Below are 22,701 nucleotides of genomic sequence, written 5' to 3' on the forward strand. Positions count from 1 at the left end.
GGACTTAGTTTTTTTCATAAATCACCTCAGAGCACAGTGTGCCGACAAAAACTCCCATTATATGTGAGCCCCAAAATTTGTGGTAAAAATCAGAAACACACAGCAACCTGTACTGTATAGTACATAGTACAGACATGAAAATATGTCAGCTCGTTCAAAACAAGATTGTGTTTCACACGGTCAGTTTTTTTGGTACAACTTATAGTTCTTGAGCTGTGATCGTTTGTTTGAGGGACTAATCCTTACTCTGCCTGCTCTTCTCACTGCAAGCAACCAGTGACTCATACCTGAAGTAAAAGCTCAAAGATGTGAGGAAGTACTGATAGGGTTTGTGAAACAGCTGGCTTTTCAAAATAAAATGTGCTTATATATATTTTACCTTATGTATAATCATAGCAGGCCATATTAACCAGCAAATATTGGCACATTCAAAATTTCTTCTTGTCTTCCAGCAAGGCAATGACCTAAACCCACATCAGAAATGATAAATACATGACTAAATCAGGCTAGAATTAAAATTCTCCTGACTTAAGCCCCATTGAGAACCCATGGAAGGTGTTGAAGAAGCAAGTCTGCCAGCAAGCCAGCAAATTTGCACCAATTCTGTCAAGAGTGGTGGTCAAACATAGTTGTAGAAGCTTGCCAGAAGCTTGTGGATGCTAGTTTCCCTCTGTCCTTTCATTTCTGTTGTGCTGTAATCTGCTCTTGCGCTCATTTTTTTTCATGCACTGTAGATGTCAAAGTAATTTTTTGCCATCTGTGCAAAAATTCAACCAGCTGTGTGACAATTACAGGATCCCCATCTCTATCTGTTCACTCTCTTTCCTCTACATTAGGCTAAGTTTGACTTACATGCTGTGTTTTATTGGTACTTAGGTGATCAACAACTTGCTTCAAACACGTATGTCATGATTGAGTTCATGATAGGCTGCTAATGGGTGAAAAATGCTTACTTTTCAATCCAAGCTGTCCACTGAGATTGCTATTTTTATTTGAAGATTTCTCATAGGAGTGCGTATTGATCCACCACTCCGTGGCCTTTTATTGTGTCAGAGAGCACAACACTAACAAGACAGCAGGGAGCACTAGAGTGGACAGGTAGTCAGAGTTACTCATCAAACATGGCAGTGTGACTGCACACAGGCTTTACACAGGAGGTGGTGTTAAATTAATTAAGCTCCACTCACATTTTGTACACTGTGCACTGTGTTCTTTTATCATACAAAGAAAGAACAAAAGCAAAAAATCAATTCTTGACATTTTCTCCTGGAAGGGATGAATAGTACAGCCAATAAAAGACACACTCAATTCTCTGTGAATGTTACAAACAAACACAACCTTTAACCCTGAGGAATTTTAATGGAAATTTTACTCTTTTCAGGCATGTTGTAGATTGACCCTCATAAACACATACACACAATCTCTGGTAGTTGTTTCATTTTCATATTAGAGACCCACATTTGTTCAATATCCGGGTCAACAGAAGCCAATCATTCATTTCTCTGTCTTGATCATTTTTATTCCTGTGTAAAAGTTGTTTCATTTATCCAAAGCCTGACCTTCAGAACAATGAAAATCACAGTAAAATCCCCCCTCGGCTGAATGCTACCAATTCAGTATTTTATCAGTCTCTCTGACACAGGCAAAGGGTCTCTGTCACTGTGAACTCTCCCTCGCTGTCTAATCTCTGTCTTGTCTTTTGTACATTAATTATCTGCTTATCTTTCTGTCACCCTCTTCCTTCCTTCCTATAAACAATTTATTGTCCCTTATTTAACAGATAAACCTTTCTGGCTGCAGAGTTTTGGGCAAGTTATCGACTGCAACATCATGAGCCTTGTAATTAGTGCATCCCAGGATGGATTGGTGACAGTATAATAGAAGTAGTTGCTCTCTCATATCAGCAGCTTTCAAATTAGCCATTGCTACTGACTGATCTGGGACTGAGGTGTTAGCACTGTAGTCCCCCAGAACAGTTGTAGTAGTAACATTTCTGCTGACCTTTATTTATTTTTAGATTGATAGACAATATACTCTGTCAGCAAAACAAATACCTTAAACAATACACTAAGCAAATAGCTGAGGCACAGTTACAATAAAAATCTCAGCTAGTTTAGAATTTAAACTTTGATTATTCGAGGTATTTAGCTCTGGATCTGCAATACGTCTTTAGTATGTAACCACTAGAGATAAATGAATTTTGTGACTTCAGAGCAAGAGATTAGAAACAGTGCAGTATTTAATGTAAAAGTGGGACAATTGGATTTTAATTTGTATGATTTTAAAAGCATTTAAAAACATTGTAATCATTCTGTTGTCACCTGAGAAGGCAAATAAGATACTGCATTTTCTCCTGACATCTTCACAGTAGTGTATCAGAACCATTTTTTTTCCACAGTTGAGTTTTTGTTGTGTTTCTATATAATCAAATGCATGACAGATGAAAGGAAAACTAGCATTTAGTGTCATGGTCTAGTGTTGGACCCATAGATTCCATATAAAGTGCCTTAAACATTCATTCTCTCTCATGGCCAGCAGGAGGCGACTCCACTGGTTACACAAGATTGTATAGAAGTCTATGAGAAATTGATCGTACTTCTCCTTTGATTTGTTAGCACAGTAAGCATATTTTAATGAGTTTATGGTCTCAATCACTAGGTTCAAGTCTCCTTTAGTACAGCATGATGTTCATTTAGCAAATGATGGTCTTATGTAGAGTAAAATAGTACATCGGGGTCTGCTTTAGGGCTTGGCTACCTTGTGATTGACAAGGCGCTACCGTGCATAGTGTCTTTAAGTTCTTAGTTATATCCATCCTGTGCTCATCACGCACGGTGTCAAAAAACCATGATGATTTCTTCGTACGCTGGACAATCTGGTGGTATGCTGTAATTGCAATTTTTCTGACAGACATTCAATTTGTTTTGCAATATGAATTTTGCTTCAGTTCGATGTTCTCTGTGTAGCAGATATAAAGCATGAGATGGAGCATTACCACATGGGACAGAATCAAAAGTGTGATTGTCACACAAGGAGGAAGGCATGAATTTGTGAAACTATAGCCCAAACAGTTTAAACACTTCGTCAGACGCTGCATGAATTATATCCTCATTTGTGATTTGCTAATTGCATCATTTCAAATTGCGATTTTAATTAGGAATTCATTCATTGTTCAACTCTGCTTCTCACCTATAAGGCACTATGCATTTGTAACATTTTACTCTTCATTTAATCCATTTTTTTCCTTTAATCTGTCACCCATCTATGTGTGTATATATATTGTTGGGCATGTGTTTGATCAAGGTAAGCTACAAATGATGAACTGCATAGATATGTGCGTGTCCACCATCGCCAGCAGCAAGACCTTTGTTATTGACCCATTAATTATTAGTTCATCATCCTTTGTGGTGCAACACATTCTATCCGTGCAATTTACCATCCGCTGTCCTATTGTTGTCCGATGTGTCATTTATCATCTCCATGCCGCATCAATACCACTTACCTGCCACTGCTCCCTCGCTTTGCCCAGGGAGGAAATGGATTACTGAAAGAGAGAGGCAGAGGAAAGGGCCAGGGAAGGGTATAAATGTACAGAGATAAATTTGGTGAAACTCACACAGGTGTATGTTGCACACAGTGAGCCAGGCCTTGATGATCAACATTTATGATTTCCATTAAAGGCGTAAGACATAGATTATTTGAACAGGCGAAGGGCTCTCATTCTTTTGTTCCATCTCTCCCATACAATCATCGCTTCCTCAGTTGATACAGTACATTCGTTCCCTCCATATATCTCAAAGATCTTTTCCCATCTCTTCCTCTTGCTCCCTCCTCCTGCCTGGGCCATTGCTTGTGATTTATACTGAGTCCTAGATAGTTGATCTTTATTCAGCGGGCCTCCAGGCAAGGCTGATAACTCCAAGGTCTCTCATCAATTTTGCCCAGCATTCCTGCCCCGCTGTGCCCCCAGCCGCCCCCTTTTCTCTCTCTCCAGAACCAAACCCAACAGTTCACTTTCTGTTTGTGTTGGTTTTCTTTGTGCAGCGAATTCACAAGCAGCCCAACAAGACATATGTGGTTAAATTACTGTAGAAATGGCTGCAGTACACAGCTGGAGTCGAAGAGCCCCTATGGCTCCAGAGTCGATGGGCTAGAATGGATGTGACTGGCGCTCCTCAAATTGGCCGGCCAATAGCAGAACGAGAGCAGTTGTTAGACTGTCTATTGTGTTGTCTGCCACTGAGGAAAGCTAGTAAATATCCTAAAAGGAGGAATGAGCTCTCCGTTTCCTTCGACAAACCACTCTCTTTCATGCGTGTAATTTCCCATCATTGGATTTCAGCCTCTGCCCACAACTATCAGATCTGCACAATGTTGATATGTGGCTCTTGTGAAATAGTGAATCTTCAGTAAACAGAGAGTCATAGAGATTATTTGGCCAAGTCACAACAGTGATTGAGGAAGCCCTGGGGGGCTTTCCATGGCCTCTTACTAAACAATATGAAACATAAAAGACAACAGTAATAAAAACATACATTCAGATACTTGAGAGATATGCATTGGTAGCTGAAGAGGGAAACATTGGGTTTTAACCAGATGATTTCTTTTGTAAATTAACAGCACTAAATGTGGAATAAAAATGTGTGGAAATTCATTGAACCTATTAAATTGAAATTACATTTTAAATAATTAAACACTATGTAATAAATGTGTTCAGGGACTTCCTACACACTGCTTTCATTTTTCAGTCTGCTCTTAGCAACTTGCACAGTTCTGTCTAGTGGAGATTTACATTGTGCAGTTGACATACGACACAATATCTATGTTAAGTTATTCAAATGTTTGTAGCAAATGTGACATATATCTTTAGGTAATTCTCTGTCTTTCATTGGCTTTATTGGTTTGCACAGAAGTGTAAAGGAAATCGTTACTATTGGAAATATTCTGTTGTTTTAAACAGCGTTTTTAGTTAGTTAGTTATCACAGGGAAATGATGCAATATTTGAAGTGCTTGTGGATTAAGATTAGGAGAGCCTGGCTGGGTCAGTGGGCTTAAGCAGGTATGTTTATTTTTACAGTACAGAATCTTTTGTTTGCTGTTTTTAGAGAGTGTACCAGAGAGACAAAGGGGAAATGTCTGTGTGCTGTAATTCCCCTTTTTAACATGCTCATAAACATTTTCCCTCTCAAACCTACAGACAGGTCCTTAACCACAGACACGAGTGGCTGCGCTTGTTTTTCCTCTATGAGATACCTGGGTGAGGATCAGACACTGTTCCTGGCCAGCAGATCAGAGAATTATGCTAGCACAGCTGCTGCCTTGGCTTCATTGCAGGTGGTCTGTGTGTAATTGTGTGTGGGAGAGGGTGAAAGTGTGTGTGAATTGTGTGTCTATCTTTGTGAGGTCCATCACATTTTTGGGAGTATTTTGGCGAACACCTACAAAGGGCTGTTGGATAGTTAAGATTTGGTTTTCGGATTAAGGTTAGAATGAGGTTTAGATCCGTGTTTGGGCTGAGGTGAAACATTTATAGGCGTAGAGTAGTGTGTCTGCACAGTTGTGTGTATGAAGACTGAAATTTGGTAAGAAACGTCCAACTTTGACAGATTTTTAATTTCTTTATGTTTACACCAAAGGAAACAGGGGCCGTCTATACAAATCCGAAGCAAAGTGTCGCACTTGCATATTACTTTGGCACCACAGTTAGAAAACATATGCAGTGCTGCCTTGTCAACAAGCGTACATCATATTACTGTTATTCAGGGCGGCCATGCGAAGCCTAAAGAACGTATAGTATAATTCCACACAGCAGAAAGCATTATACACGAATGAACACACACACACAGAGACAGCTATATAAGGGTAGTTCTTCAAAATGAAAAAACAAAAAGGATTTCCTTTCCTGTTGTTGGTTTGGTTTCATACATTTCATGAATTTAAGAGTTCTCGGGAGCGTTGAATATTTTTAGGGAAAAATTTGCAGCTCTGAAGTGAAAAACAAAATCTTGGAAATGAGCCATTGCCGTAATGTTTCTGTAAAAACCCTTTCTGCTATTCTACAGTACAGTTAGTCAAAAATCCACTGTGTACCCTCAGCTCACATTTGATTAATTACAAAAGCAAACACTCCCAAAATCCTAATGTCTCCCCTGTTTCTCAGTGCTTCACCAGGTTTTGGAGAAGCTGATTCTGTGTTGATGCTCACCCAATCACTGACACATTAAACCCATGCAACTCCTCCATATCCTAATTCTGTTTTATCTGTGACCTCTACAATGTTTTGGTGTGTAATTCCAGAGCTCAGCCAGTGAAAGCAAGTTATTAACACAAAGGTCAATCCGGTTTTAACTGCCTTGGTCCGTGGTGACAGCTTGACATTGAAATACAATGGTCTGTGAGCTATGTAACAGCTTGACCCAAATGATTACTTAAGAACTGGAACTTAAGTCCAAATATTCTTGAGTCTATGTTAATTCGCAGCTATAAAAACACAACTAATGATAAATGTAAGTGCTGATGCAGGTCTTCAGTTTAGAGACTGAAGCAGATTCTCTCAGGTCGTACTCAAAGGACATCAAAGTCGTATTCGCCTCATAGCTCCCTCATTTATTTCTGCCTTCAGCTGACCTCGTCAATAGTTTGTCTCGGCCATGGGGGGCTGTTGTTCCCTTCTCAGTTCCTCTCCCACCTCATCACTTGTAACCATAGCACAGATTTGCCGCTATTGATCAGAAAACACTCAGCGTTTAGCCTGCTGTTTTGATTGATTTTTGCGACCAGGGCCAGATGCTTTTTCACTCCCATTTCTCTCAAAGACCGAATGGGAAAAATAGATGCCAGTGCCCAAGTTTATTAATAAACATCAGTTGTTAGTGTGTATCAGGGCTCTTTATCAATCGTACATTATCAGAATTAGTAACGTTAGCTAGATGGAGAAAGCCAAAGGTGTGGATAAATGAGTCATTGAGGCTCACTGAATGAAATGTCATTGACCAGGTGTTCATCATTTGTCCTCATGCAGCTTAAGGAAGGAAACAGAGATCCAGTTTTCTTCTGGTGGGTTGATTTTGTATAAAATTCAAATCTGCAGCCTACTTGATAGAGGCCACTTGGATGATTTCTTGGTCTCACTTTCCATTAAAATTCCATATCCAAACTTAGTGAAATGAATGATTTTAGTGAACTTAAATGCTGTCAGCAACACAGTTTATGACCTTAAATCATAGCCAAGGAACAGATGTGTGATCCAAGTGGGGAATTGTGCATTTATCCTTTTTCAGAATACAGAAAAGCATATTTGATTGCTAATGCATTTGAATGCTAGATATTAGAATGATTGTCACAGTTACTGTTTATTAATACTGATAAATAAACTGCAGACTGCAAGAGTTTGGACAGTTTCACTTTTTTTCCTTTACACTTTGTGATTCTTTACATTCAACTTAAAGTAAAATGATGGCTACTACGATTTTGCATTTATTTGAGTGTGGCTTTACACTGATGATGAAAGAACAATGTGGGAAATACCAATCTTTAAACACACAACAACACATGAAGGAAAACAAAATCCCTATATTTGATAGTTTATCTGGAAGCTGCAGTTTCTGCCTTTAGTCTAGTCTTCACTAAGTGAAAAGCAGCTCAATCAAATTAGGATCAAAATATTAACTCTTGCAATCAAGGATATTCCACTTCTTCACCTTGAAAAGCTCTTTTGCCCTTTTATTTTATTGATTGTCCTACTGAATGATGAAATGTTGTCCAGTAAATTTGGATGCATTTGTCTTAATCTGTGAACACAAAATCCTCCGGTGTACCCTTTCATTCATCCTCTAACTTTGTTCAGCAGTGAAATCATAAATGGATGTGAGTTTGCCAGTTCCCTTGGCAGGCGTACAAGTCATAACAGAAGACTGCGCTTTGGGTCATGAACTTATCTTTTTTCCTCCACACTTTCCTCTTTACTTTCTTTGATCAAGGATGATTTTTGTATCACTAGTCCACACAGCTTTGTTTAAAAGCTATACTTGTTACTGTCTGTTTTTCAGGCTTACAAGATGTTTGTGTTTTTTGGTAAATCTTCTGAGATTAGGGTCACAAAGTTTTTTCTTGATAGTTGATACATAGACACCTTCATCCTGGATAGAATTGCTGAATTCTTTTGCAGTCTTAAATAAGATTTTCTTCAACTTGCAAATGTTTTTTTGCTAATCTATAACATGTGGCTCCTCAGTCTACAATATTCTGTTTCTGTTTCTTTGTTTTCCTGTGTGCACCTGGTTTTTAAGGAATGTGATAGTGAAAAAGCAACAATCTTTTGTATGTAGGGATTTTCTTTTTGGAACCTCAGTACCATCTAATTCGCTTTCATGCTCGCCTCTTTTTATATTAAATTTACAGGTAACTCTGCCAACTCTCAGCTCTCAATCAGCTTTAAGCCTCTTTTTTGCACGAACTAAGCAAGAAAACTCTTGCAGTTTGTGCAATTGCTTTTAAAAGTTCTATTCTCCTACACCAGTCTTCCAATGTTAACATAAACCTGCTGAAATTAAAGCTGAGACTTTTATGTTGCTTTCAATATTTTATTGCAGAATGAATGTGCTGCAGCACACAGGCCTGGAGAACCGAAGTGTGTTACAGTTTAAATACTCACGACCTGGACTAAAAGTTGGCAGCTATCCGAAGTTTAATTCCCAATTAAGTTTGGTGTCGTAAATGTACTATTAAATTTGCTGCAACCGTAATTTCAGATAATAAAAATTAACCTACAAAAAAAAACAGGTTGTTTGTAAAATATCCTGCCTGTGAACAAATCTGTCAGTTTTGCAATAATCCCATCCAAGGGTTCAAAACTAATTATGTCAAAAATTGTAGTAATGTTATATCCGCCACAAATCCAGCAGGTCAGGCATTTATGTGGAGACTTTTTCTTTTCCTGTGTTTATAGTGGGACTTTTTTTTGCCTATTTCTTGCATGGTTGCTCTTTTCCATGGCTCAGTATATTGTAAACCTCTGTCTTGGGTTTGTGATTGTGTGCTTCGGTGTGTCCAGGGTGTGACGTACTGTGGGGAGAGCTCTGCCAGCAGTCTGACCATGGCTAACGTTCCCTGGCACCAGGAAGTGGTCGCCTTCGTCCAGCAGCTGGCTGACATGTTGCCTCAGTATGAGATTGCCTGCGAGCATGAGCACTCCAACTGTTTGCTCATTGCACACACCAAGGTAAGAACTCGTCTTCAAAGGGTCATGCACCATCATACTCAACATATTGCATCTGTAGTCTATCCTAAAAGAACTAACTTTAACTACTGTAACACATGTTTTAGTCACCACAAAGAAATGGAACCTTCATAAAACATTTTTTGGCATTGTATGAACATGAGTTGATTGAGGAGTCAATCTGCCATCTTAGCTAGCTTAAACAATTAAGATTGCAAGTACAGTTGGACCATTAAAGGAACAGTATGGAGAATTTAGGCTGGTTGCTTTATAAAATAAAAGCAGCATTTGGTTGGTTTGTTCTGGCTGATGCAACATGGCAGCCTCTATGGAAGAAAACCTGCCCCCTGTGTAGATATTAAAGGCCCACTCTAAACTACGCAAAACCCAATGTTTTGTAGATACAGATGGCTGATTAATTGTGAATACCAAATTCAATTGGTGCTGATACATTTCCATAAATCATATGCATTAGTTAACTTAACAGATTAGTCACGCAAAATTTTGAGTAACTGTTATTTTTTGACTCAAATGCAAAGAATTTGTTGGTTCTGTCTTGTAAAATGTGAATTTTTTCTCGTTATATGAAGTCATAACTGCTGATAAATCAAATCCTGATATTTGAACTGTCACAGACAACACCAGTAATTTTAAATTGTCATTTTGGAAACTGAATGATGGACAATTTCCACTATCAGCACATTTAAAAACAACAACAGTCAAACCAAAATGCTGCACAAATAAATGGCAAGTGGTAAATCACAATAAAACACATGAATCATTAGATTTATCAGTAATAAAAACATTTGTTTACAGACCTCGTGTTGATTTAAATGGCTTAAGCATTTTGAAGTAATTAATCTTGAAAAAAAAACTTGCAGTAATTACTTCCAAGGATTCTGATGACATGCAGAGACAAACTCTGCTGCAATACTAATGCTTCGTTCTTGGAAATGTGCTTTTTTAATCAATCCTGTCTCAAATGTGATAAGATCGTTAATGCAGAAGCAAGATATAGATTGTTTATTGATCACAGGGAGATAAATTCATACTTTCTATTTTAGCAAAAACATAACTGGTCCCTTTACCTTCTACTTGTTGAAGTGTATCAGTAGTTGCACAACTAAATCAAGAAATGGTTTTAGCATTAAACTAGTTTCAGTGTATAATTTAGTGTAGATTTTACGCTCTCATTTGCTCATGCATGCTAAAGGTATTCTTTGGATTTAATACATTTAGGTGAATATTTATTAGGTGCAACTTACTGGCTACTGCTGTATTTTACTGTATTTCTAAGCTATCAACATTATTGTTGACCCAGACGGTGGATACTGCAGCAGCATCCCTTTACACATAATAATGATTATTATGTACATAGTGATATTTCTTGCATCTGTTCTGATTTTGTACTCTTAGTTTTTTTTCCATTCTCTATCAAATTAGCTTTCCATACAGCTCAGGAAGTCACTGCAGATTTCTAATTTTTTTAAATTGGTGTTTTGATTAATCTTGTTTTATCATTAATTTAATTTAGTCTGATGTCTACCCTCTTTTCAAAATATGCAACCATCATAGTGGTTTTACTCTGGCAGAGGCTCACCGCCCAATGAAGTTATCAGTCAGTGGTGAGTTCTGCCAAGGCAACTGTCCGTCAATAATTAATGAGTGATGATTAATTGCCGCCGTGGCTCTCTTTGACAGAGTAGAAATTGAAGAGAGCCGGCAAGACATCCGCACCTCCCTATCACTCAAACGCATATAAACTCTGCTGTGCTCAATGTATTATCACAGTTTATTTGAGTATCCAAAGACCACATTCTCCTTTGTTTTTATTTACTGGAAATTTATTCCCTTGGGAGTGTTTACAGATTGATTTACCTCCATCATAAATCAATGTCTGTAGAACCCAACTAGACCCTTCATGCCTGGGGAGAGAAAAGAAAAGAGAAGAAAAATGTAATTTTCAAGTTTTTTTCCATTCTAAAATGTGTATTTCATGTTTTTATGTACAATGTGGTACAAGTTACCTGACCTAGCAACAAAAATGGGCAGTTTTTAAAGCTAAAAGAAGCCACAATTACAGAAACCAGTCGTATCTGATTCTGTAATTGAGTGTTTCAAACAAATTCATTGGGTTTCATTCTATATTGTAAAGTCTTGATTTGGCATGACATAAATAAGATTAAATTAATTTGAATGTATCTAAATATTTGTGATGAGGTACTCAAAAACATTCTAAAAATCCTTTCTAGCCATGCCAGGACTCAGAGGATGGTAATGTCGGCCTGTCTGTTGGTTATTTTGTTGATGCACCATTTCCGTCCAGACTAAAATAATTCTACCACTGTTTTGTTGATTGACATAAAATCTAAATCAGTGGAGGCAGGGTTGGTTTTTCCATTTACCACTTTGGTCCAGATGGAAATATCTTAACAACTATCAGATGGATTGTCATGTTGTTCAGACATTGAATCCTGAAAGCTTTGCTAATCCCCTGATTTTCCTCTTCTGCCACCTTTAGATTTAGACTTGGGGTTTTCAACTGAAATGTCAAGACAAGTTGCCCAGAAGTTTGTTGCATAAATGTCCTTCAGGATAAATTGTGATAACTTTCAGCTTCACTCTACTTTTATTATGTACCATCACTTGGTCAAAATTTCGTATCTGTCATGAATATATAACTGCAAAACAAATTATATTACAGTCACCCTCACTTGTTCTTGGTGTTTTTTGTTTTGTTTTTTGCCTGTTAGCATTTATATGGGCAGTAATATGCTTATCTCAGATTGTAAACAACATAGTTGCTTAACAACAGTATGTTAATCTTGTTACTGTGAACAAGTTAGTTTTAGAGATGTGTGGGATTAGTCAACTAAAACTGACACCACAAATACTAGTCAGTTAAACTAAATAATATTTTATTGATGTATGTCACCAGTTAACTGCAGCTCCCCTCACCCCACTCTAATACCCAGTTGATGTAGACCAGCAAAGTGGAAAATGGGACCTAGACCCGCTATATGTTTAGATCACGTGATTCAGTATCCGTACATAACGTACACATGCATAACACACGCCTGTGCTCAGCGCAGCGTCATTTTGTTTGTGGGTACATCTGTATTAAATGACCACATTCTATAGTGCCGTGATTTCTGATCATCAATAACTAATAAACAAATGCTGCTTTTCTGACAATGCCATTTGGGGCAATACTGCACTCTTGGAGTGCTTTTCTAGTAGAAGAATGTGATCAACAGTTTCACATGGTTTATAAAATCACACAATGTGTTTTTCAGATAATATTTATCCTTATCAATTTAAATTGAGTTCAGTTTTGACTGTTTACTGAGTTTTGTGTCATTGACTAGTTTAACCGTAAAATTCAATTTCATAGTCATTAAGAACATCACTCGTTCGCATGTCAGCATAGCATTTATTGCAGCTTCAGGCTGTACTAGCTTAGTGGTAGTCTAACTCTTGTTTTATAGAGATACACTGGCATGCAAGTCCATGCACAGTGTGAATGTGTAATATCTATTATTACCGTTTTGGTGATCACACATACAAATGCAATTTTAGACACTCAGCTGAGACAAAAAGGCTTTAAAAGCCAGTTGTTCACTTAATTCCTCTCCATTTGTCACACGCCAGCACAGACACATGATCAATATTTCACTAAACTGATTTCCACCTTCCCTCGTTCATTCCCTCATTTCCCTCTTCCTTCCTGCTCCATCTCCTTTTCTTTCTTTTTTTTGTCTTGTCTCGCACCAATGTAAATAGAACAGTGCCAATATGTCCTACTGCTTTGGACACCTGAAATTCATTTGCACCTCCTCGCCTACAACTGTCAGTATTTCTTAATATACACTCACACACACAGTCTCTCCATCGCTTTCCACTTCCTCCACTCAGTCATGCAGATTGCAATATTAGTGCTTGATGCTCTGAAGCCTGTTAAATAGTATCTGCTGCTGAGCCACCATGAGAAAAATGAACAGCGTTTTGCACTTTCTGCTTCTTTTGAAGTTTTTTAAGCACCTCTAAAGGCTTCTTTTTTTAATAACAAAAGAAAAACAGGAGAAGGGCTTCATTTTTAAATACATACACTGCACCTCCAATTATGCTTTATGTCCATCGGGTGTACTTCTGTTTATTTGTATGCATAAAAACACACACACAAGCTGTCAAGGTATGAATGCATGTTTGTATATCTGTTTGTGCTGAGTGTGCAGAGACTACTTTATAAACTGCCAGGGAGAAAGTGCATCAAGGTTATTATACTAAGAAGAAACATAATTAGTGAAGTTTAAAGTTGATAAGACAGTAAATTATACCATGGGGGAGATGTATGCATAAACTCAAAGAAAATTTGCACGCTGAACCATTTAATATTTAAAAATGTTACACTCATGACTGCTAATATGTATAGCTCTGATTCACATGCAAACAAAGCCTAAAGTTGATTCAAGTTAAAGATGAATACCTGGTTGCTGAGGATTGTGAATTAAAAGATGCACAGTGAGAAAGAAAATCCCCCAAATCCCTGAAGCTATAATATATAAGGAGAAGCTAAAGTGACAACAAAGTGTAAAGCCTGTCATTTGTGTTATTCATTTTGCATGTGAATTCAGGAGTGCATTTTTATCTGTAGTTAGAACCTGATATTACCTTAAAAATAGAAGAAATATTACAATGCTTCCTGTAAATGTACAGTTGGACATCATTGCTTGGTTGAGGTATATATACAGAGTAAAATTCATGCTTTTGCTACTGTAGGAATTTGAATTTGAGATTAAAACACGGCAATGAGACATAATTAGAGACTGACTTTAGCTTTCATTTCATGCTATATACAGTTTCATGTGCCTATTTATCTGTTTACCACTGGTACACACTCGTGTTTATTGTTTTTATAGCATTTTGTTAAATTCCCTTCTTTTTCTTTATTTCTGTTGCTTACAACCAAGACCAGAGTACTAATTTTGTGCCATCTCATGTGTATATGTGTGCTGGTATGACAATAAAGAACCATAGATCCTTGAATCCACTGTTAACATAATTTTGAGCCCTTTATATGTGAGTTTAGGTATCGTATTTAGAGTTTAAGCACTGATACCAACATGTAGCTTGAGCAAGACGCACCTACATAGAGAGGAGAAATTAGAATAAAATGAATATTTAAGTTTAGCTAAAAATGGGAACATTCAGCATGAATGCCTCGTCGTGCCTTTTTATGTAAATATTTACCAGTGTGTGCGTGTGTCATCACACTGCGGTTCTTGGGTTTTTGGTCATCAATAATCCAGCAGACTTTGGGAACTGAAGGCATTTTTAGGTTCCTCCTGTGAACGGAGAACCGAATGTTACGCTGCTAAGTGTCTTCAGTGTCCCAAATATCTCCATGCAGGCAGCACAGTCTCAGCAGGAAGAGCATCCAGAATATGAATTTTTTCAGGTTTTAATGTTAACTTACATAACAGCAGAGTTTAAATGCATCACAGGAGAGCACATCAGTCTCATTTTGTGATTGTGGTCTGTGTGCATCAGTCTGTTTCTCTTTAGCAAGTAGCAATACATCCTCTCTGTGCTGACACATCATCATCATTAGTTCCCTTTCAAAATGCGGGATCTTCCCATTCGTAGGCATTTCTCATTTTCTTTGGATCTCTGCTTCTCGCATCCCTCATTCTACTGTCTTCATCAGCCATTTTCCTCTTTCTTCTCTATTCTTTCTTCTTTCCTTCCCTTCGCCCATCTGTTTTTCCTCTTATTCTCAGTCTTCTCCCATCCATGTCAGTCCCATTTCTCTAAGAAGATGCAGCAATGAAAAAAGACGTTAAGGCAGAAACCTTCCCAGATTTTCCTGACAGAGGAGTTCACTTACACATCAAATGTATTAATATTCATTATTACTGCAAGGAATAAAAATATATTTGAAGATACATTATGTCTTGAGCCCCTCCTGGATCAGTGTATATGTTAAACTGACAACTGAGAGTGCATAAATGTGAATTATTCTAAGATGATTGCCACTGCTCGACTTACAGTTACACCGGATATGGAAATGAAGTCTAAATTACTGTTCTGTCAATTTTCATACAATATTTATAGTGGTTTGTTGACAAGTGAAACCAGATGCTACACAGTGTAACGCTTCTTCTAAATGAGTTTTTTCAATTATGTCAGTGTTGATTTTTGATTTAAATTAGATGTGACAACTGACTGTGCTGGTTTTGCAAATTCTTGCTAGCAGTTCTGTAGTTTCTTTATAGTTCTGTTTATCATGCAGGATGTACTCTGAAATTACAACTTGATTGCATTCATGAAAGGTTTTTCACACTGGGCAAAGTGTCTGTATAACATGGAAAAAGGTTATTTTCCCTTCAGACATCTCATTTCTAGGGCATATCTCCATGCCGTAGTGGCTGAAGCATGCAATTTAATTTCAGTTTAATTTAAAAACAGATAAGATCCACTGGTCTTCCATTTGTTCTCCGTGATTGCATGTGTGAATCTCAGCTCAGTGGCTTGTGTTCATACATGAAGCCACCGTCTTTCGTACTCATTGAGGAAGCTGTCATAAGCATTTTCAGTGATCCTGAGCAAAGACGCTGTTAGTTAAACCAACAGGCCGCCTTGTTCTCTTACCAGACAGCGCTACTTTGCTTTGTTGCTCAGAGACTCAAACTGTTTGCCGAGATGTTGGCTGAACAAATATCATCCTTTCTCATTACCAGAAACATTAACTCCCAATAGACGCTACTTTCATTTAAATTTTTTTCCCTCTGTTCTCAGGCCTCATTAGCAATGCAGCAGGCAGCTTTTTTCTAATGGCTGAGGCAGGCACAAGGTATCTACAGGCTCAAACACTTAATGTTGTTGCTCCCTCGGAGAGGCCTCATCTCCATCAGGGAAGTCTTTAACTGGGCAAATAAGTGTTAGTCCATCATGACTGCTTTATGTATCATTTTAGCTGCTGTTTTCTCTGAGAAACTCAGTGTTGTAATCCTCTGAATTATAGTTGTAGAAGCAGTTTGGTTTAAGTCTGAGAATTCTTAAAAAGCATAAACCCCTTTGTACCCATGGGGAAGTCTGGTCAAAGTGGCCGTGAACCTGAAAGAGCTTTTAGATGCTAAATGCTGAGAGCTAAAAGCACAACAGTCGTCCCTCGGTGACAACTTAGTGGCTTTTTACATGCAGTTATAGCTTATCAAAAAAAGTTCAAGCAATACCCACGACTGAGTTAAAGCCCTTCAGGACCATTTTAAAGATCAAACTTTGCTGTACACTTTGCCATAAACAGCACTAAACTTCAGAGGAAAGATTTTATGTAACACAGGCTTGCAGCTTTGCTGGCTCTCTGTTTTTTTTCTCTTGGTCTTTTCCACCTTTGCTGTAAACAAGGGAAACACTGTATCGTATCAACTGGAGAGCACTGTTGCATGCTGGGAAAGTAGAGGTCATGCTCCTCACCCTCAGTGCCGGTTTGGGAAAACAAGCAGGCTTAGAGAAGCAGACTGATGTTGGAGGCTTTTCCCTCCCTGTCGGGCTCTGTTCTCTCTCAGCCTGAAGTCGGTGGTGTGCTGCTCACAGCGAACACATTCCTCCAGCTCCTCCTGTACGTTTGTCTCCCTCTTTTTCTCTTTAGTAAGATTGATCGCCAACTGGTTGAAGAAGTAAGAAGCAGTGACTGATAAAGGGGGCGATTGAAGGAGAAAGGAGGCGATGGATTTGGTGAATCCACAGCCATTTATAGAGGGGCTAAACTAACAGCAAGTGGCAGATGTGGAGGAAGAAACATTATAATTACTGTTGGTCTTTTGATTACATCTGTAAATTCTCCATTAACACATTTCTGTCCATGTGTTAATTCCCTCAGTGATTGCCCATCTAGTTTGCTTTCTGTGTCAGCGTGTATTGCTTTGCATCCACTTGTGTGAAATGTGTTGTATGAATTAAGTATGTGCTGGTCCTTTAGAGGTTTGACATCTGAAATTATCTAAGTTTCATTTTCAGAGATGTAATTTTCCCATCATGCCACAGGAGATTCATACATGAAATAAGGCAGACTTGGACTTCACAGACACAATTTTTATTTTTTTTTGGATTATTTTCTATCAAACTAACATCGAAGACGATACATGTGAGTCATGGTAGCAAGTCCAACTGTAAGAAATAATAAAATATGCACTGAAACATTCCTTAGTAGTTTTAAGGCCAATTTGAGAAGAGACCCAGGCGTTGTATGTTGAAGTTTTGTTAATTTGTGTTACATTACTGGCATCTTAACTTAGATTTGTTATTGTTTTCCATGATTTTAAGATTTTTCATGATTTCTCTGTTGTGATTGATAAATTAATCTTTAGCGATTTCCAGGTACAACTGCAAAAAAAAGTCAATAAAAGACTTTTAGAAGCCTACAAGTTTCCACACACTATATTGATCTCTAAACACCTCCTGGATTACTGCTGCTTGCTCATGTAGCACCTTGTTTCTTTGTCCTTTCTTTGTGTGCGCTCGCAGTTCAAGGTGGACGGTGAGTGGTGGACATGGATCGACTACGAACGTTTTCAAGAGCTGGCCAAAGCTCACGAGGAGAGTGGGGGACAGCAGAGCTTCTCAGCCCTGGACTATGTAGCCAAAACTCCTAGTTGGGCTTTGTTCGGAGCTCAGGAACAAGGTTTTGACCCGACTGACACTCGCTTCCAACGGCGCAACAAAACCAAAGACATCTCAGGATGCTGACAGGTGAAAGAGAGAAAGACAGCTAGAGGTAGGATGAATAGAGTGAGTACTGATCTCTAAGTAAAATAATTAGGGTTTGGTGTCTTATTTCCGTCTTCTTTGAGTTTCAGAGTTAATTTTTTTAGCGTCCACAGTTGCTTGTTCTTATGTGCACTAAGCTCTTCCACCCTTCTTTAATTTCCTTATGATTTTTATTTTATTGGCCTCACACCCAAGTTTAGCCAAAATTGCCAAGATATATTCCGTCACACTTATTTCCAAGACATTCCCCCTTGCATGAGTTCAAATGATTCTTTTGCTTTGAGTTTTGATACGTTCCACTTCTTGAACCGGTGATTATTATAAATATTAATGACTTTGATCTTTGTAATCATCTGGCAGCATTTGGGAAGATTTTACATTGTTAAAGTTGACCCATGGCGGTGGTTTCATCACCTGCCTTATTTCTAGTTTCTTCTTTTATAATTTCGATTCTATCAGTGCAACTGCACAGCACAGGATGTGATTAACATGTAAGGAATAGCACCTTTATTTCTCCTTATGCTCTCTGCTGGAGCTACACATCTTTCCCAGGCACCTTTGCTCCTCCTCCCACTCATTAGGACTGCGGTGGTATTTGCTTGGCAGTGAAGGGCTGGAACAGTGAGAGGAGATCATCAAGGCTACGACTCCACTGGGACAGTCTCTTTACAGCACAGGCTTCTTAATGCTCTCTTACTGCACATTTTCAGTTCAAAGGTTGTGTTGTCGCTCATTCTCAGCAGTGTCAACTCTGCCTGGTTTCACTTCTGCTCCAAGCCTGAATGGTAGAAAATATGCAGCTTCTGACTGGTTTGCTGTGAAGTAGTAAAAAAATCAGCCTGTGGAAATGGACATCTTCCTTTTTAAATACCTTAGCTTTGAAAGCATGTCAGCATTTTGGGTCTGACAATTTGAGCTAAAGTAGGGACAGATGACTAATCCGTAATACAATAAAGTGGGTGAAGGCACTAAGACAAAGAGAGTTGTATCACTATTTTGTATCGCCGTTGAAGAAAGAATAAATAAAAATTAAAAACACAAACCTCCACATTTTCAGACAATGCCACGTCTTGTATCATTATGTCAAGACATCTCATTTATTACTCCACCAAGGAAAGCAGCAGAATCACGTGATAATCGGCGTACGTTTGTGTGTTAATCTGTCCTTCCGTCTGTTAGCAACATTACTCAAAAACGGAGTAAAGGATTTGGATGAAATTTTCAGGGAAGGTCAGAAATGACACAAGGACCAAGTGATTAGATTTTGGCAGTGATGCAGCTTATAGTCTGGATCCATGAGTTTGTTAAAGATTTCGGCACGGTGTCACTGTAACTATGACAACAAACGAACACTATGCCAGCTGCCTGCTGACGATGACATGATTGCGATCCTACTGCAAATCGACTGCTGTGGACTGATTGCGACTTGTCCGTCGGAAATTGTACAACACCTGAGCAGGCGTGGCGGAGTACTGCGTTCCCTGAGTGCTTTTCTTGTTTAGTTAAAGTGGCAGTCTCAGATATATCTATTTTACTCTCTTTTGCTTCATCTGTGGAGATAAATGGTAATTGCAGGTGTTCTCTTGATCCACATTTCCAAGAGAACCAAGGAGTTGGCGAGGTCTAGTATCTATGCTAACATTCTATATAGCACGGCAGAAAAAAATTTAGTATGCTCCAATACATAGTACGTCAAATGTAATAATCAAAAAAACAAAAAAAAATGAGATATCGAACTACAGCTGGTCAGATTTTGCAGTGTGCAAGGCAGCATTGTTTTCTGGCCATTCTGACTCGCGCTCATCTGCACAGTTTCGTCACACACATCGAGGTGTCTGACACAATTATAAACAAGCTTGAGCCGCCGACTTGTGCAGCCAGAGGAAAACTCATTTCACACTACAGACTGTGACCATCAGAGTTTAAAGGCGCAACGTTATGGCGAAGTAGTACGTCCCAATTGTACACTTGCTGCATGAATCACTGCAGACTTTGGGAGGGTAGTTGCACTTCATAATTTGAGTAAAAGAAAAAGTATGCCATGTGGAATGCACCCAGTCTCACCTGCATGATGTCGCCAGTCAGGTGACAACTGAGCTGCCCCTCCATAACAATTTGAGGTCAGTACACTTGAAGGTGAAAAAGGATTACTGTCCTCTAAAATGAAGAAATGCGTCACAAGCTGCTGGAATGTCACCACAGATGGGCCACTCGTGATGTTCATGTAATTTCATCAGTGGACCTAAAGGCTGAAACGCTGTTGGGGACAAATAGTTACTGAACAGACATTAAAGTCCTTGAGATTACCACTTTGAATAGCGAGCACATTTGTAATATTCTGTCTGGTCTACAGGAGAAGGTCTGAGTATGGATGAAAGGTATATAGCCCAAGATGCCAGAGAAGTCCAGTACCTTTTACTAATATCTTTGTGAGTCCAGATGTAAAAATCAAGTCCACTGTAATTTTAAAAAAATTTTTATCAGTGCAAATCTAGATGTAAATGTTGATTTTGATTTGTTTTCCAACGTCTCTGATGTCCCACTGCCTCCCTTTTTGGGAGAAACTGTAAGTGTGTGGATATATCACTATAATAAATGTATTTGGAATAATTCAGATTGTCATTTGTGAATTTCATACAAAGCTAACATTAAGGCACATACTGCATGTCATCCTGTGCTTCTGACAGATGTATTGTAATTTTTCCTTTTCGCTTTCTTTTTTGAAAACTTTTCACAGGGAACAAAGTGGAAAGTTGACATTTTCAGACTACAGTAATTGTGGTGAAAGCTTTCCAGGCTGCACTTAGAAGCCAACACAGGAGCGCTAATTGAACAAGAATGGAGGCAGAGGTGAAGTTCAAAGGTAACTCAAGACGACAATAACTCCTGTGACTCATTTTTTCAAATTTAAAGATAGAATTTTGTTATTACTCATGTAGTTTATATAACAGGAATATAAAACTACAAGTTGATAGCAGTACTTATGGAGGAAATTATTTTGAAACAAAATTGATTATTTTTGGCACACTGTAAAGAACGTTTACATTTTCTTTAATACATTTACAACAATAACACATCTTCAGTTCAGTTGTCATTCCTGAAATGAACAGATGCTTTTTAGTCCGTTTGATAATTTCTCTCTCCTGGAAATCTGCAAATCTGCACTTGAAGTTTTGATCTACTCCCAAGTTTTTGTACCACAAATGTAGACAGCACATACATACATAGGTATTGGTTATATGTTTTTTAATTAATTTAATTTAATAATAAGAGGTCAGACTCGGACCATCCTTAATTTTCCACTCTGACAGTGTTATCAACAGTTATTAAACAAACGAGAAAAGAAGGACATCTGGTTTCCCTCCTTCAGGTAAGAGTTATATGCAGTACATAATAGAAATTATTTTAGATTTCACAGCTAACAAAACCTTTCAGTCCCTGTTTCATAATAAAGATGTTTATTTTTAGCCTAATAACATTTCACTCTCCTGTTGGTGTTCTCTACAAAGTAAACAGGGATGCCAAAGAGTCAAAACCCAAAAAGAATTAACACCCGTTATGCAACAAGAAGGAAATGTTTTTCTTATAAAATGAGGCCACACGTCATCACCTTTAATAAATTTCGCAACAGCTATTGAACAGAACCAGCAACCTGTAAAGCGTGTGTCTATGCTGATAGATGCATACTGTCCCTCGCTGTGTTGTCTTAAATTTGCATTATGCAAAGCGCGAGATGGAATCTGCCTCTCAGCGGGTGAACCATAGATGCTTGAGGTTGTCAGTGAAACTATAAATACAAAACAGCAAGGGCTCTGGTTTTTTTTTTTATTATGTGTCAAGTAAAACACTCATCCTGCAACTGCTGTGACAACAAAAACAAACATGCACACCGTCCTTGAATAGAAATAGATTAAAAAGATGTCACTTTCAGTTGACCCTGCTGGTTTACGCACAGGTATTTCCAGCTGTGCTGCTGTCACTGTACCCATCCCAGACATAAATGACAGCAGCAAATCTCACATCTCAGGAGAGAAGGTTCGCCTGAAGGTGGCGAGAAAGCCCAGGGGTGTGATGGGTAATGACCTCTAGTGCTCCAGGGAACATTAGGTGAGAGGTTGCCGAGGACAGTCACTCTCATATGTTTATATAGATACTGTATGTATAAATGTAACTTCTCTGCCAATAATTCTACTTTTACGGAGCTTCTATGTTTTGAGCTTTGCTTCTGTTAATAAGGCAGTGATCGTGCTTTTTCTATTACTACAGTCAATCTGTGTGGTGGTGGTTTATTGGACTGCACTGCATTTAGACAGAATATTTTTGATCCCCTCAAGTAATGGGGTGGAAATTAGAAAATTGAAAGCATGTGTTTCTTCCCGTCGCACCGTGTGACTGGGTTGATGTATATTTCCTGCCTAATTTGTTTAGTCTTCTAATTTAAAACCTGCAAAGCTACGTGTTTGTGTCTGCCAAACATCTATTATTGAGATATGTAGCACATTTTGCAAATGTAGCATGGGTCATTGCTTGCTGTTGTCTTTCATGTAATTAGGGGAAAGTGCTAATGGTATAGAGAGCTTAATGACCTTCATTTTGAAATCTGTCCATGGTGGAATCATGAAAACAACTGTGTAGGATTGAAAATAGTCATTGTTTCATGACTTGCACTCTCAAAGTCACTGTGTCCTTCAGCTAAATGATGAAATATAATGAT

At 38.3% G+C, this 22,701-nt stretch overlaps 1 protein-coding gene across 1 annotated transcript in view; it reads left to right on the forward strand.

Annotated features, from left to right (window-relative positions):
- Nucleotides 1-20,597, forward strand: part of tyw1 (tRNA-yW synthesizing protein 1 homolog (S. cerevisiae)) — a 62,987-nt gene extending 42,390 nt beyond the window's left edge. Inside the window, exons 15-16 of the mRNA XM_035957159.2 lie at nt 9,054-9,221; nt 17,745-20,597. Coding sequence (XP_035813052.1) covers nt 9,054-9,221; nt 17,745-17,966 — 390 coding nt within the window. The 3' untranslated portion in view covers nt 17,967-20,597. The remainder of the gene's footprint in view (nt 1-9,053; nt 9,222-17,744) is intronic.
- Nucleotides 20,598-22,701: the final 2,104 nt, after the last annotated feature.

The sequence above is a fragment of the Amphiprion ocellaris genome, chromosome 7, assembly GCF_022539595.1.
Source record: "Amphiprion ocellaris isolate individual 3 ecotype Okinawa chromosome 7, ASM2253959v1, whole genome shotgun sequence".
In the NCBI taxonomy this organism is placed as follows: Eukaryota; Metazoa; Chordata; class Actinopteri; family Pomacentridae; genus Amphiprion; species Amphiprion ocellaris.